Source organism: Diadema setosum, chromosome 3 (genome assembly GCF_964275005.1).
Source record: "Diadema setosum chromosome 3, eeDiaSeto1, whole genome shotgun sequence".
Taxonomy (NCBI): Eukaryota; Metazoa; Echinodermata; class Echinoidea; order Diadematoida; family Diadematidae; genus Diadema; species Diadema setosum.
In genome coordinates, this window is record NC_092687.1 from 2,392,408 (window position 1) to 2,409,538 (window position 17,131).

The 17,131-nt window shown below is 36.4% G+C and overlaps 1 protein-coding gene across 1 annotated transcript in view; it reads left to right on the forward strand.

Annotated features, from left to right (window-relative positions):
• The first annotated feature begins 733 nt into the window (after positions 1–733).
• LOC140226663 (uncharacterized) overlaps positions 734–17,131 on the forward strand; it is a 58,955-nt gene continuing 42,557 nt past the window's right edge. Inside the window, exons 1-3 of the mRNA XM_072307103.1 lie at positions 734–863; positions 13,140–13,245; positions 14,948–15,017. Coding sequence (XP_072163204.1) covers positions 734–863; positions 13,140–13,245; positions 14,948–15,017 — 306 coding nt within the window. The remainder of the gene's footprint in view (positions 864–13,139; positions 13,246–14,947; positions 15,018–17,131) is intronic.

Below are 17,131 nucleotides of genomic sequence, written 5' to 3' on the forward strand. Positions count from 1 at the left end.
GGGAGGGGGTGGATGGGGGAGGGTTGATGTGAACAGCAAAGACTGTCAAATGAATACCTAACCAGTTAATAATTGGATCAGATGTATTTCACTGGAGGGTAATATGATAGTCTTATTTCATGCTGCTGATAATTTTTATATACATTATGCTGTGGTATATATATATATATATATATATATATATATATATATATATATATATATATATATATATATATATATATCTTTTTTTGGTAAGATTATAGGCCTGAGCAAATTCACTGTTTAGTCTGCATTAATGCAGGCCATGATCACCCATGATTTTCATGCAGTTTCAGGCACTTCCACATCTTATGTCCAAATTGATAATGTTAAAAAAAAAGATATGGAAGCATGCTTTAAAATAATGATGATGTTGATGATGGTGATGATGATGATAATGATGATGATGATGATGATAGTGATATATAAGTGCTTCAATAGTGTCAGTGATATTTGGCCATTATAGTTAAAGGGATTAAAACAGATTGATAATAAAAAATACACCCCTCCCCCTTCAACAAAAAAAAAAAAATCAAACAGAAAAAAGCCTTGCAGTAAGGCTAGATGAGACAGTGACCTCTGTGTGTGTTTAGGATTTAGTTTGTTTTAGGAAGTAGAAGGCAAAGTTGGATGTTGAACTGACTTTGCCCATCACCAGTCAGTCCCCATTGACATGTGTAATTGTCCTATCTCTAACCCGCCACCCGCCTACATGACCCCACCAGACTACGACACCACTGACCCACCCATCAACAAAGTCAGACCCCAATTGGCCAGGGCAGATTTGACCCGCCCAATGCCTGAACCCTCCACAGCCTGCTTCCTCCACCCACACATGTACAGCAAGTTCACATTCAACCAATTAATTGACAGGACCAACTGTGTTTTAACTTCTGCAGTTCTGGCCTCTAAACCTACAATCTTTTTGAAGTTCTGACCCCCTAAAAATGGCTGTGGCAGGTCTGACCTGACACAAACTCAACACAGCACGAGCAGTATGTCTTGCTCGGTGTAAACAGATTAAGCCCAGTTCTTGCAACAACAGCAGGATCAACTGTACCAATCTATTAACCCGTTAAGGATGGACTGATTTTGCTACAACATGCATTTCCCACAGACACTTACCCGAGTATACTCAGGACTTGTCCTTAACCCATTGAGGACGATTTGATTTTGCTACAACACCCATTTCCCGTAGACACTTGCCCAATTATGCTCGGGACTCGTCCTCAACGGGTTAATGGGTTAAGATTAACTTGTGGACCCTAATTTCCACCTGCCTATGAGGACATTCTAAAAACTTACCCTACTATGCCCACTATGAGTGCGCATGAGTGCCCTCCTCCTCCTCCCATCCCCTCCCTTACCCCCCACCCCCCCCCCACTCCCTTCATGCTATGACAGGTTGAACACCATCCTTTATTCATGGATTGGTCTGACACTACCTGACAACTGCAGTCACTTTTGACTGGCATCAATGTCATCAGAAATAACCAACATCTACATGCACTTTCATATAACTCTTTGAAAGTCAAAGTCAGTCCTACTAAGTATGAAATCATTGGAATTCTTATGCTCCGGACTACAGAGGGTTAAAGATCAGTGGCTCCTCCCTGTTGAGTGGGGGGCAAATACCAGTTGCATTGTGTCATCCCCTTTATTTGTTCCCATAGCATATTTCAAATTACCGGTATCCAAACTTTGAGACTAAGCCCAGTGAGCTCACGAGGCATTGTTGACGTACTCTGTCAGTTTTCTCTGACCAAATTCTTACCGCCACTAAGGAGGTTACAGGGGCGTATCCAGGAATTCCATAAAAACGGGAGGGGGCGAAAACAAAATTTCTGGTGCTACTTCGGGGTTTCATCTCATTTTTTAAAGCTTCCACCATGAAGTGGTACCAGAGGCATTATTTCTTGTTATTTCTTTTGTTTTGATAAAGAGGGGGAGCGCGCCCGTTACACCCTCCTCTGGATCTGCCACTGGGTTATGTTTTTGCTGGTGTTGGTTTGTTTGTCTGTTTCCAATATAACTAAAAATAAGCTGAGAATTGCTTCAAATGAAACACACAGGAAACATTGACAATGACACAAGAAACAGATGATTATAATTTTGCAGGATTTATATGATTGGCAAGTAGGGGCAACAAACGAGGGAGTTCAAGCTGTGCAAATTTGAGGTTTGCATTATATGTGCACTGAGTGTTCCCTCGAGGCACAGGTAGGATGCAGTAAATTTTTGTGAGTGGAAAGAAGGCTTCTTCATCATTTGGGAAATATGGCGATTTTCACCATGCAAGTAAGAGAGGAAGGAGCCGTTTGGCGGAGATCTGCTCTCTCTGAGTGTTTTTTTTCTAGTTCTCTTTTCTTTTGTTATGTCATGTTTGAAATGAGAATCTAGATCTTCAGTCATCTTCATCTTGTCAAGTTATTCTATATCTCATTGCCTTTAATCCGTTTAGGATGGTTTGATTTTGCTACAACATGCATTTGCCATTGAAGCTTGCTCGAGTATACCCGGGACTCGTCCTCAACGGGTTAAGAATGTAGAGTAATGCATAAACTCTAAGGACTTTGCATTGCCAAAAGAAAAGGATAAGCAAATGTCAGTTTTCCATCTGAGCTTTCATTTATTCCTTTGTCTTATTAATTTAGCCATTCAGTTTAATGCTAATTACTAAGTTTGCACATCAGACAGTCATATGATTGGTATTTTTTTTTTCTAATTTTTGTTAAATTAAAATAGTGCTCATTCAAGGAGAGTCAATTCTTTCACTGTGTAGCAAGTAAATAGAATCAAGGGAAAATGCTAACCAAGAAATGAAGAGTTTGTTTGCAAAAACCGATAAGTCCATATTTGCCGAATGGAGATATTTGCGATTAAAGGCCAAGAAAAATAAAGAGAATAATAAGAAAATTTGTGCTTCTTTTGACCATAACTTCAAAAATATACATTTATATGTAGTTACCAATATATCATTTAAAAGGTATTATTTTGTTCTTTATGATAGAGATCGTACTTCAAAATCTTCAGAAATGGACTTATCGGTTTTTGCAAACAAACCCTTCAAATATAGCACAGTAGAATACTGAAAGAGTGGACATTTTTGCAGTGTTGAAATTTTTGCGTATTTTGCGCAACCAGAAACTAACGCAAAAATAAAAGCACACTAATATTTTTGCTTTACCATAATGTTCCAATACTTGTTGTCTTGATTACACAGAATTAAAAACATGTGAAACTCTTCTTATTTAGCCGAGCACGAAAAATTAGTTGCACGAAAGTATCCACTTTTACAGTACTGTGGTAAATTAAGTTTATTACCTAACAGGAAAGAAATCATCATTTTTAATAGTCATTATCCAAAGAAGAAGTGACAAAACAGAAATATTGAAGTTGACTCTCGGAGAGCTTTCATCTCTTTAATTCGATAAAATGTGTTATGTCAGCTGCAGTGCTGTTCTGACACAAATGCAAATTGTATGCAAAGTAGGATTGAGACTCGGTTGAAGTCAGTCTGAGCAGGATTTCCAAACCCAAGCTTGACATTCAGAAAAAAATACATAATGTCTACTTGTCATGCCCTTTGAAAAGGATGCACAAATAAAGAAAGAGGAAAAGAAAAATAGGCACAGGGAGGATTTTTCTACGACCTTCCTCCAAAATGTCAGCTGCCAACAAACATCTTCCTACTTTCATTGATATTGAAGTAGTCTTTCTTTCAGCCCAAAAATATTTAATTTTTATCTCTACACTCCTATGTGGTACTATTCTTTTTATTTGTCTGTACACTCCTTTATCTTTAATACCAGGCTTAGGTTTGTGCTTGTGGTGAGATGTTGTGGTAATCATTTGATACAGTTGACAATATTGTTGTCCCCGCCGAACGAGTTCGAGCAGGGGACTATGAAATGGGCTCCGTACGTGTGTGTGTCCGTGCGTCCGTCCGTGCGTCCGTCCGTGCGTCCGTCCATCCGTGTGTGCGTCCGTGTGTGATCAAAATGTTCAATTTGCTACTTCTCTGTCATTTATGAGCCAATTTTGATTCTGTTTGCTTTATATGATAGCACTACATGGGAACTTTAAAACTTCTACACAGAATTTCAGTTGTGACCTTTGACCTTGACCTTTGACCTATATTGTACATTTTGCTACAAAATGCTACTCCTTTGCCATTTCTAACCCGATTTCGATTCTGTTTGCTTTATGTGATGGCACTAGGTGAGGGCTTCAAAACCTCTACACAGAATTTTGACCTTTGACTTCTTTGACCTTTGACCTCGATTTTTTACCTATATTTTACATTTTGCTACAAAATGCTACTCCTTCGCCATTTCTAACCCAATTTCGATTCCGTTTGCTTTATATGATGGCACTAGTTGAGGGCTTCAAAACTTCTACACAGAATTTTGACCTTTGACTTCTTTGACCTTTGACCTTGATTTTTGACCTATATTGTGCATTTTGCTACAAAATGCTACTCCTTCGCCATTTCTAACCTGATTTCGATTCCGTTTGCTTTATGTGATAGCACTAGGTGAGGGCTTCAAAACTTCTACACAGAATTTTGACCTTTGTCTTCTTTGACCTTTGACCTTGATTTTTTTGACCTATATTGTACATTGGCTACAAAATGCTACTCCTTCGCCATTTCTAACCCAATTTCGATTCCATTTGCTTTATGTGATGGCACTAGGTGAGGGCTTCAAGACTTCTACACAGAATTTTGACCTTTGACTTCTTTGACCTTTGACCTTGATTTTTTACCTATATTGCACATTTTGTTACAAAATGCTACTTCCGGCGGGGACATATATTACGCACCGCATAATTTCTACTTTTCCTTGTTATATGTAGGACACCATCAACCATGGGGAATTGGATGCCTCATGTGTTGTTCAGTTCCCTGTACTTTTTTAATGTTGCATGCAGAATTTTAAGGTTATTAACTTCCCTTTAGCTACTTGTGTGAAAATGGTTTTATTAATGAAAGATATGTGACATTACTGTGTTTTGTGTTTACCCATGTACACGTGGCTGAAATGCTGAATAAATAATAATGATAATAAAATAATGATAAAAGTAGTAGCAGTAGTAGTAGTAGTGGTAATAATAATGATATTACTACCACTACTGCTACTAACTACTACTACTACTACTACTACTACTACTACTACTACTACTACTACTACTACTACTACTACTACTACTACTACTAATATTAATTGTTATTATTACTGCAGTTTTTCCTTGAATTTTTTATCACCAGATGAATTGTCACAGTCATTTTCATGTCTCTGTTATCTGTTCTGGCATTTCTCAAAAAATGAACCCCTGCACATGATCCCATAGTTAAAGCTAATTACTTTTTTACATGACTTTGTACTCTCTATTGAAAATTGAATAGAAACTGTATGACAAAAGGGATTTAATAATACACATTTGCAAACACACATACACATGCAAACAGACATGTACTCAAACATTCACACACACAATTACTTACATACTGGAAATATGGGGCATAATACAATGATTTTAATACCTCCTGGAAGATTCTCTTCACTCAAGGGATTAGAGTTTGCTTGGGGAGGGACGGTGAGAAAGTTGGAGACATAAAGAAGATGAGATAGGTAATACCGTACATGACCTTTATTGAACAATGACAGTATTGTTTGTTTGACTCATTCTTTTTATCCATTACAATATATCCCAGTGTCTATTTCCAATTCCAGTGTTGTAAAGGGTAGTGGTGTAAATGGTAGTAGTGACAGCTAAACATGCCATTGAGGCTTAACGCCGTCATGCAGCCTTTTGTTGCTAATGGAAGCGTTAAGCCAGCTTCATGGTTGTTGCCTGCCTGCTGCATCTCATTGCATTGGATGCCTAGCAAAAAAGCTGTTACCACGGAGACAGCCATGGACCTCTTGTCTTTCTTTTTTCATTGTCTTTATGTTGTTTTGTTCATCAATGGCAGAGCATTTGGTGCTAGTGCAATTTGTTCCCTGAATCTTTTGTGCCTTTTTGTTTTTTTCTTGTGTCATTGTTGATGGTGGTGGTGTAACAGAAGGAATTACTACTGTATATAATGCATGTGTGTGTGTGTGTGTGTGTGTGTGTGTGCGTGTTTGTGTGTGTGTGTGTGCATGTGTATGTGTGTACATGTGTGAGTTTGTGTGTGACATGTTGAAGATGTATTATCCCAGTAAAGAGTTCAGATTTCAAAGATGATGGTGATGGTATATGGTGATGGTGCTCAGGAGGAGGATTTTGATTATGATGATGGTGGTGGTGGTGATGTTGATGGAATTAATCATGATGATTGTAATGATTTTGATGGTCATGATGATAAAGAAGATATTTCAAAAAATGATGTTGAGAGTGATTGTAACAGGATTTTTATAATGATAATGATGATGTCATTACGGAGGAGATTATTGTGAGTGAATGTCTGCAATGAAAATACGATGATGATGATGATGATGATGATGATGGTATTTCAAGTTACGATGATGTCAGCGCTTAATTTGAAATATCGTTGTGATGATGATGATGACAAATTTCTTATTGAATGATTTAAACGTTGATGTTGAAAATGAATGCAGTGATTTTGATAAATTGCTCTTCAACACTATGATTATTGATTTTCACAATTTTGAAAAAGATGTGGAATGCTGGTTGTGAACAGTTTTTGTGGTAATAATGATGTGTAAAGTGCTCATAATCAAATCCATGGTAACAGAGCATAGTAACAATTGTCAAACAAATTTAGTTTCCATAATGCCTTTTAAAATCAGGTCAGGTCAGTTCAAATTAATGCTTTTACCATTTTGCTTATCTGATATTACTCTATCAACTCCAGCCTACAGGATTATGGTGTATAGTTACCCTTTAAAGGACATTTTATCTTTGCTAGAGTGTGATTGATTGTAGAGTTTGGTTTCCGGCTGTAGAATGGATTGATATTGGCTCATGGGAGTTTGTGGGGGAATTTCAGCACGCTTATTATCCATGGCACCGAGGAATAAAAACTCTGGGGAATTATGAAGGTGAGGATGACTCATCAAAACTTGTGCAATTTGTTTTTCAATTCTCTCTTGGTTATACTCCTCATCATTCCTTCATCATCTGATAGATAAGGTTAGACTGACATTGATTGATTGATACTGAATGGAATAGGTACAAACTGCACTTGTACAGACACCTAAAAAGAACAGAGAGATATATATGTTTCACGTACAGAGTCAGTAGTTGTAAACTGGAGATTAAGGAATAGATGAATAGATAGATATATATGAAGAGTTTGTTTGCAAAAACCGATAAGTCCATTTTTGAAGATTTTGAAGTACGGTCTTTGTCATAAAGTACAAAATCATACCTTTTAAATGATATATTGGTCACTACATATAAAGGTACATTTTTGAAGTTATGGCCAAAAGAAGCACAACTTTTCTTATTATTCTCTTTGTTCTTCTTGACCTTTCATCGCAAATATCTCCATTTGGCAAATATGGACTTATCGGTTTTTGCGAACAAACTCTTCATATGTATATATGGAGATAGATGGATAGACAGATATTATGTACCATATAGAGATAGTTAGAGATAGAGATAGAGATAGATGGATAGATAGATATATAATGTGTAGAGATGGATGGCTAGATATATGTAGAGATAGATAGGTAGATAGATGGATGATTGATTGATGGATGGATAGATAGATAGATAGATAGATAGATAGAGAAATAAAGATAGATATGTATATATAGACCTGATTGATAGATTGAAGGATAGATGGAAATGTAGATAGATATCTATCTATCTATGATGAATGTATTAAAAGATGGATATATAAAAAAAGGAAAAGATGATTACATATATCAATGTAGATTTTGATTCATCCAGGTAATGTGCTAAAAGCATGTAAATTAAATCTGTTCAACTGGACTTCTAAAATTTCACTGAGCAGTTTTGTGACTCGTCTGAGTCACTTCTAATTCAACTCTGTCTGGCTCCCCAGATAAGATGGAAAAAGATGATAAACAAGGTAGGGATAATAAATGACCTCATCTGATCTATTTTATCATTATTATTATTATTTTTTTTTTTTTTTTGCGAAGCAGGTCATACAAAAATGATAAAATGGTGGAGAAATGATCAATAGATCCTTTGGGATGTCTCCAATCTGGGAAGATCTTCTTTTTTTTTTGTCAGTACTCCCTTTTTTTTTCTTCAGAAATAAAAACTACTGGAACAAGAAATCTTGAGTCAGACTAAGAAACATACACCCAATCCTAATCTTCACCCCTTCCTTGGTCCTGTCTCATTGTAATCCCAAAAGAGATCAAGAAGGGGGGAAAAAATTGATAAACGAGACAGAGATAATGAATGAGCCTCTTCTTATGACGTAGAAATGAGTTCACTGGCTACTTCTTCTGTTTTTCCCCCGATGAACCAGAAAAAAAATTGATATCTTCAAATTGCCTACCATCAATTCTCGCTGGTAATATCTATCTATCATTACTGGCACCAAGTGTGACACTTGTACTTTTATAACACATGTGGGTTACAAGTGGAGGTTATAAATTTGTACCATTCTCGTCTTGATCTTGGCAGGAGTCACGATGCTCAGGGATTTTTGGTCTCTCTCTTATTTTCCAAATATGTAAGTTTTCTTCAAGATATCTTTTCTCGCAGGATATCTTTTTTTTTTATATACTTTATTGCTTTCAATGATATGAAGAGTTTGTTTGCAAAAACCTATAAGTCCATTTTTGAAGATTTTGAAGTACGGCCTCTGTCATAAAGTACAAAATAATACCTTTTAAATGATATATTGGTCACTACATATAAAGGTACATTTTTGAAGTTATGGTCAAAGGAAGCAAAAATTTTCTTATTATTCTCTCTATTTTTCTTGACCTTTAACCGCAAATATCTCCATTTGACAATTTTGGACTTATCGGTTTTTGCGATCAAACTCTTCATATGTATTTCATGCCAGAGATTTATAGTTCTGTCAGACAAATCTTTGAACCCTTTACATGCCCAGGCCCTTTGCTGAACATGCCAAGCTTTCTCATCAATATTTAATTTTCCTTCCAAACTTGACCTCGGATGCATTTATCACCTTTCCAACATTTGAAACACCTTTCAATACCTACTATTAAAACATGTTCGAAAAGGCCTATCAGATTCCATTTCTCAAGTGGTTGCAAGTTCATGAGTTGAGAGGGAAGCCTCACTGGACAGTCCTACTGCGCAGTTTGACATGAGGAATGGATATGTGTAGTTGGTATTGGTTGGCATGGGCAGGTCCAAGCTATAAATGAAGGGTTTGTTTGCAAAAACCGATAAGTCCATTTTTGAAGATTTTGAAGTACGATCTTTGTCTTAAAGTACAAAATAATACCTTTTAAATGATATATTGGTCACTACATATAAAGGTATATGTTTGAAGTTATGGTCAAAAGAAGCAAAAATTTTCTTATTATTCTCTTTATTTTTCTTGACTTTTAATCGCAAATATCTCCATTCGGCAAATATGGACTTATCGGTTTTTGCAAACAAACTCTTCAAATGTATTTTAAAACAACTTTGCATTTATCATCTCTACAGAAATGAATTTTTGCTCAAATGTTTTTGCCATTGCATTTTTTCCAGCATTTCATAAACTTACCTCATAACCAAAACAGCTTTGCATTTTTCAACTGCCAAAATCTCCATGAAAGTTGTTTTAGATGTGAGTTGATAAATGCACCCTCTAGCTGAATGTACATTTTGCAAGCCCTCTCAGGTGTAGCAATGTGCTTTATTCCATCGGGGGGGGGGGGGGGGGGGGTATGGTAACCTGGTAACCCGACAATGTAAGAATTAAGGGATTAGATGATCTGTATTCAAATCATATACTTTGGTTTCCCAGACATTGTGTCAAATTATACAGTGAGGGTTGAGGTATTGGAAGGTTACTCCACAATGCAAATTCAAGATGATTCTTTTTTTAGGGAAAGTTTAGCGTTTACAGCAAATTCTGATTTTCTGAATCCCCATAGTCCTCTTTTTGGTACACTCATTAGATGCATGATGGGATATGAATGATGTTATGAAAACAATGTCATGATGGATTGTAAGACTCTTGGAAAAATTTATGAGTCTGGGTGATTATCGCTCTGTTGCTGTAAAAAGTGAATGCAGTGAGTGGAGATTGATGGTGATGATGCCTTAACATGACGGATGCTTCAAGGAGCCCCTTCCTCTCGTAAATTAATAGATGGAACATGAAAACGAAGCAGACATTGCAATTCCACTCTTGGGGAAATGTGACCAAATTTTGTCTTCAGTGGAGGGAAAAATGACTTATGACAGTGAGATCTCGGCTCGAGTTGATGAATTCATGGCTTCATTGTAAACATTCACACATTCATCTTCGTGATTTTGGGAAGGCCATGAAATGAAATTGGTTAGCCTCATGTCCAGGAGGCTATGATGAAAAGGAGTTCTTTGCCTGTAGCTGTGGTGAAAATCCATTAACCCCTTTACTCGAGGGTTCATTCCACAAGACCAACATACAGCCCACAAGTTCAATATTGAAACAAAAAAGGTCCACAAGTCATTATAGAGTCCATGAGCTTGACACTAGGCAAATGAGGCCCATGAATGCAACAGTTGGCAAACAAGTCCCACAAGTTTGACACTAGGCAATTAAACAAGGTCCTTGAGTTTGACACAAACAAAAAAGGCCCACATTAGCTAAAAACGTCCCACAAGTTTCACATTACATCACAGGGCTTAATGTGTCGGTCTTGTGGGCCTTGATTGCTTAGTGTCAAACTCTTGGGCCTATTGCCTAGTGTCAGACTCATGAGCCTTATTTCCGTCATGTTGGATGCATTGGCTGTATGACTTCTGGGCTGATATTTCACAGATTGTATGATTCCACAGTGTCAAACTTGTGGCAGCACCCTTGTACTCCAGAGCATAAAATCAGTGGCCACAATTCTGCCGGCCTCCACATATTCTAGAAGAGAGAGTATGCCAAACTATATGAATCTGATATTAAGATCAACCTTTATAGCATGAATACATTAAAAACCAGTTAACCAAATAACCATAACCTCACTTTTGTATCCTTGGAATCAAGATAAGCAAGAAAAATTGCTGTAATGGCCTCATTTCTCATGTTGTCCTTGTGTGACAAATAGTAATTACCAGTCACCAAACTGCATGAAATTGAAGTTACAAGCATGTATGATACTGAGTATAGTTAATGAGAGAAATCTACCCCAAATGTATGTTGTGTCAGGAAGTGCACAAACATTAGTAGTACACATTAGTGGGATTTTAGAAAGTATGTAGCAATATGATCTTACTGTTATCAGTACTGTCATTGTTGCTAATTACTTTTATTCACATGACTATCATTAAGTATTGGTATTGTCATTTACATGATTCCTTTATTTATTATCATCAATTATCATTATCATTCTACAATAGCATCAAAAGTACCTAATACTCTTAATCGTACACTGAAACTTCATGCAAAATAAGACAGCCCAGAGAAGAATACTAGCAATGCAAATAGAGGATATGGAAGTGAAAAAAAAAGGCCAGTTGGAAACAGATTTTTACAGTGTCAGGAAATCATATCATTTCAAAGGGGTTTGGTTGAGATGGGAATTCAGCTTTTAACTCTTTATGAGATAATAAAGCCACTTCTAAAACTCTTTGAAATATCAAAGAGCATACAATTCTGAGAGGAATGTAAAATAAATTTGATAAAAATTGATTTTGAAATAGCTGAGATATAACAAAGCAAAAGAAAGTGGTCCGAATAAAAGTCAGGTCCCATCTTCGATCAGGATCTCTTTGTTTTTGTATATCTCAGCCATTTTAAAACCAATTTTTATCAAAAAAACCCTTTTCACTCCTCTAAGAATTATATGCTCTTTATATTCCATATACATGGTTTGTAATTATGTCACAAAGAGTTATAAAAATGAATTCCCTTCTCATCCACTGTACCACCCCTTTAAGAAACATCTGGAAGGTACTTTCCCATTTTAGCTGCATTGATGCAAATCCTGTTGTAGAATGTCTACAGTTCTTCTCGGTATAATTATTGCATCAGGTCAGTGTGGCTGAGAGTTCTTCTTGTCAGAGAGGTCGCTTGGAAGCAGGAATGGTCACATGACTGCCATATCAGACGAGTAGGAGATGAACACTTACTGTTAATCCGTTCCATACTGAATTCTAAAATGTCCATAAACTTAATATGCAGGCCACCAGGTTCCTGGAAGGAACGGCTTAATATCCTTCATCTGATTGATGACACGACTGTTGCCTTGCTTGATCATGTGACTCACTGCTAGTCTTGACATGTCCAGACTCAGAGATTGATAGACATGTCTGATCTGTATTTTTCATCACATACATTTGTATACACACATTTTGTTGCATTTTTTTTTCAAGAATGCAACTCAAAAAAAAAAAGGAAGAAAGAAAGAGAGAAGAATTTATCAATCTTTCAAAATATTCTAGAATGGGAATGCCCTTTTGATATTATTACTTTCACTTGAGTAGAGATTGTTTAGAATTTATCCGCAGAGGGCTTTCAGGACAAACAGTTGCTTTTACGCTTTGCTCATCGAGTTGTTTATTTCCAAGACTATTGCTTTTAAGTGTTCTTGTGTAAGAGAAAACACTTTCGGATTAGTACCAACAAAACATTCACAAATTGTCATGTAGAGAACACAACTTTATAAGGATATTAGAAAGATAGAGCAGGAAGAGAAGGACTATGCGATGTGCAAACTTTGTTATCATGAATGCTTTTTATTACTTGTAAAAGTTATCAATGAAATAGGCTTTAGGCCAAATTCCTTGAGGTCAGTGGTCAAAGTTCATCATACTGTGGCTAAGCATGGCATTTTCTAATCGTAACTTTATCTAACAAGAAAATTAATGTCCAATGGTAATATGATTTAGCAAAGAGGGTTTAGATAATCGGATTAACATTTCTTTGACATGGTGGTGAAAGGTCAAAAGTCCAGGTCAAAGGTCAAAGTGGTTAAAAAATAGATGAAAGTCATTTTTCTGTTTCCTGTCTCTTGGTTTTTCAGTTGCCGATTTCCACAGCCAAGTCTCCAAGACCCATATGGACTTCTCGCGTAGTCTTCAATCTCTCGTCGAAACGTTCAAGGAAAAGACGTTATTATCAAAGGAGAGGTGAGTTGGTAGCGGGTGCTGTTCATTATTCCGAAGGTTTGTTATTCCAAAGGTTCGTTATTCTGAAGGTTTGTTAATCGGAAACACACAAATTGCCTAAACCTCGAGATTCATTAATCCAAAAATGAAAAAGGGTTCCTTAATCTGAAAAAAAAAAGTTAATCCGAAAAAAACAAACAAAAAAACATTTGTGGCGTTATTCCAAAGGTTCGTTGATCCGAAAAGCTTTGTTTCATTTTCGGATTAACGAACCTTCGGAATAACGAACCTTATTTCATTTTTGGATCGACGAACCTTCGGAATAATTAACTGTAACCATTGGCAGCTACCAATGGCATGTTTTCCCCTTTATTCACAAAACAATTGCCCCTTTATTCACTTGATGATATTCTATATGTCTGTGATATCCATGCATCATTAATTGATTGATTGATTTTACATCTATTTCCACTTTGTGTTCACAAGAACAAAAAACAAAACAAAAACAAAACATAATTGAATTGTGTTTGTTATTACTACCCCTGAAACATTAAATTTACATCAATCATTTTTTTCATTCTATTTCATTTCCAAAGATACAAAACATCTATATACACACACATAATGACATAATATCAGTAGGCCCCTACAATGTAATAACGAAGAAAAATACTGTGAAATAAACAATACTATTATACTTCACTCTCTGAAGATATTGAATTGAAAGATATTGAAATGAAATTGATAAAAATGGAGGAAATGTGCTAAAAAGTCAAGTTTTTTTATTTTTTTATTGCAGTCTCTTCATGGACAATTAATATAATGAATTGCTATCAAAGGTCCTGTTTACTTTTGGGAGCAGTGATTAAAAAATAATGTTCAAGATATCACATTTGATGCATATTTTATGTAGGTCTGTTGTATCACAAAACATCCTACCATGTAAGAAATTTTGCAATACAAACTGGAATATAAGGAGATATCATTATCTTTCTCAAATTTTTGTTTGTTTGTTTGTTTGTTCATTTTCCATCTGCGAGAGATGGCTGGATAGCCCATATTCAGCTAAGTTAAGCTGGTCTTCCATGGGGTCCAGTTGGATGTGAGGTGGGACCACTTCACCGGGTTAAACACCCTGCTCTTTGCGATGAATGAATGAAGCAGGATCTTTTATGTGCATGAGTTGTTACTCTCTCATACACGGGACCTCCATTTTATGTCCTATCCGAGGGACAGAGCGTTTTGCCTCTTACTAGAGGGGACAGTATGCTTACACACAACATTGCTCAATCCAGACTCGGGTTCGAACCCGGGCCGCGTGATCGTGAGGCAGACGCGCTACCGACTGAGCCAACTCACCACCCTTTAATAAACCATAACTGTAAATAGTTAAGTCTGGAAACATATTTATTATAACTATTGTTCACATTTTGTGTATTTAACAACACTTACATCGATTGTACGGATTCAAATTTTTACAGTAGTTGTTACTATCTCTAACTCACATTTTAGAACTACTTTAAAGCATTAATGCTGGGTTTTTGTTTCATTTGCAAATGGCAAATTACTCTTAAAACAGTAAACATCGACAAAGGTGTTGACTTTCCGTTTCTTGCAATCTTATTCTCATACAAGCATGTTTTGTGCATTTTGTTTTTCTTCAAAGTTTGGGTGTTCATGTTTTGCTCATCCATTCATATTTTTTGTTTCACTCTTATCGTAGGTGGCAGAGTTGTAAGAATCTCTTCGTGGTCTGGGAAAACCTGTTGGATTCCTATGGTTCTGCGGCTCAGGTAAGGGAGCCCCCATGGGGGGGGGGGAAATCATCACTCAAAAATTGATCAGTGTTTTAGTAGTAGCCATGATAAAAAATCCTGGGCGTACATACTCGAGCAGGATTCGAACCTACGACTTCCTGATCAAAACATCTCAACGGAAGAATTTCATGGATTTGAATAACAAAGTAGTACCCACTGCATGCTATAAGGATTAGAACCAACACTTGTTATCGGGCGTAAGCTCGGTGGTCTAGTGGAGATGACGCCTGTGGGGTGATCAGGAGGTCATAGGTTCGAATCCTACTCGAGTATGTACGCCCATGATTTTTTTATCATGGCTACTACTAAAACACTGATCAATTCAGTGCTTATTTACGTTGATGTAGGGCAATTTGTCAATCAGTTGCAATGAAAACATCTCGACGGAAGAATTTCATGGATTTGAACATCAATAATGATAATAGTTCTGATACTAGTTATTTCTTTTAATAATAGAAGGGAACAGGTTAACTGTACAAATGATTGAATCTGAAAGTCAGTGGTGCCCAGCATGCAGTGTTAGTAGCTGTAAATCAGTGCATATTTCAGCACATATATGTAAACCTTGGCGTGATGTTGGTCGTTATAATTGGTCGATCAGACACAGGTGAAGGGCAGGTTGGAGTGCTGCTGCTGCTGAGTGCTGCATGAATAATTTGAGATGAGAGACCGTTTGTTGTGTAACCATCATGTAGTAACAAGAGCAATGAAAGGCACTGGTCACAGAAGGCTATACAAGATATCTCATTGTTCTATTCTTCACCACTTTTAAACCATTGAGGACGAGTCCCGAGTATACTCGGGCAGGTGTCTATGGGAAATGCGTGTTATAAGTAGCAAAATCAGCCCGTCCTCAACGAGTTAAAGGGATGGGACGTTTTGGGTTAAGATAGGGCTTCAGATTTCCAACTTCTGTTGATGAAAATATTTTGAGACAATGAGAAACCTCTCACACAATATGGGAGAGCATACAATTCTAAGAGGAATTCAAAGTTTATTTGATGAAAATTGGTTTAGAAATGGCTGAGGTATCCAAAAACAAAGTGGAATGAAGTGATCGTAATAAAAATTGGATGCTACCTTTCTCTAACATTTCATGAAGTGGTTTTTAAATATCTTGCAGAAAGTTCTAAAAGCTGAATCCTCACCTTAACCAATAATATACCATCCCTTTAATGGAATACCATGGAAAATACTGGCAGAGAAAAATCAAAATATATCTGGCATCCTTCTATTCTTTTAACCAAGCTTATCTCAATGTCATTAGTGCTGCCAAAAAGAAGCAGAAAAAAACAGCCATATACCCGACATGAGAGGTCCTGCAGCATGTTGCGATACACAAATGTGATCATTTTACATGAACCTCATTAAAATCTGAACTGCTGCACTCCGTAGCACTGTGTCTACTTAATAATCCAGCACGAATAATTGGTGTACAGAGTACATATACAGTATTTGTCAGATTACCATTGCATCAATTATAATGAATGAATGCCATATCCTGTTATTGCAACTCAGTGGTAAGCTGGTAGATTGGTCATTTGGCATGGTGGATCTTCACTGGAAAATAAAGACCAAATGTGACCAAACTACTCCAAACCCTCAAAAATAGGTGGAAATGAATTTCTATACTTTTCTCCAACATTTAAATGAAATGTCTGCAAACATTTGCTGAACATTTTAAATAAATTGTTTTAATCAAATATGATGTATGACAAATGTGATGGTCGTATGACTAGAGTTGATATTTGAACAGTTTTATCGCAAAACAAGCTAAGTCCATTCTTGTTTAGTAGAGATATTTGTAATATTAAATCTTCAAAAAAAGAGAGAAAATAATAAGAATAATCTTCCAGAAGATTCCTTGTTATTTTACAAGTGAGGTATTACTGGAAAGGTTCAATTTTGCTCTATCTGATGCTGGACTTACTTTGACATGCTTAAAAATGGCGCTTAGTCCATTTTGCAATAAAATTTTTCATTTGATCAACATTCTCTCATGTTTATAAGTAAAGGCTTCAGCAGACTTGCTATTTGAAGCTCAAGTCTATTTGAAGAATTTCATCAGCAAATGTTAAGGCTATAAAACA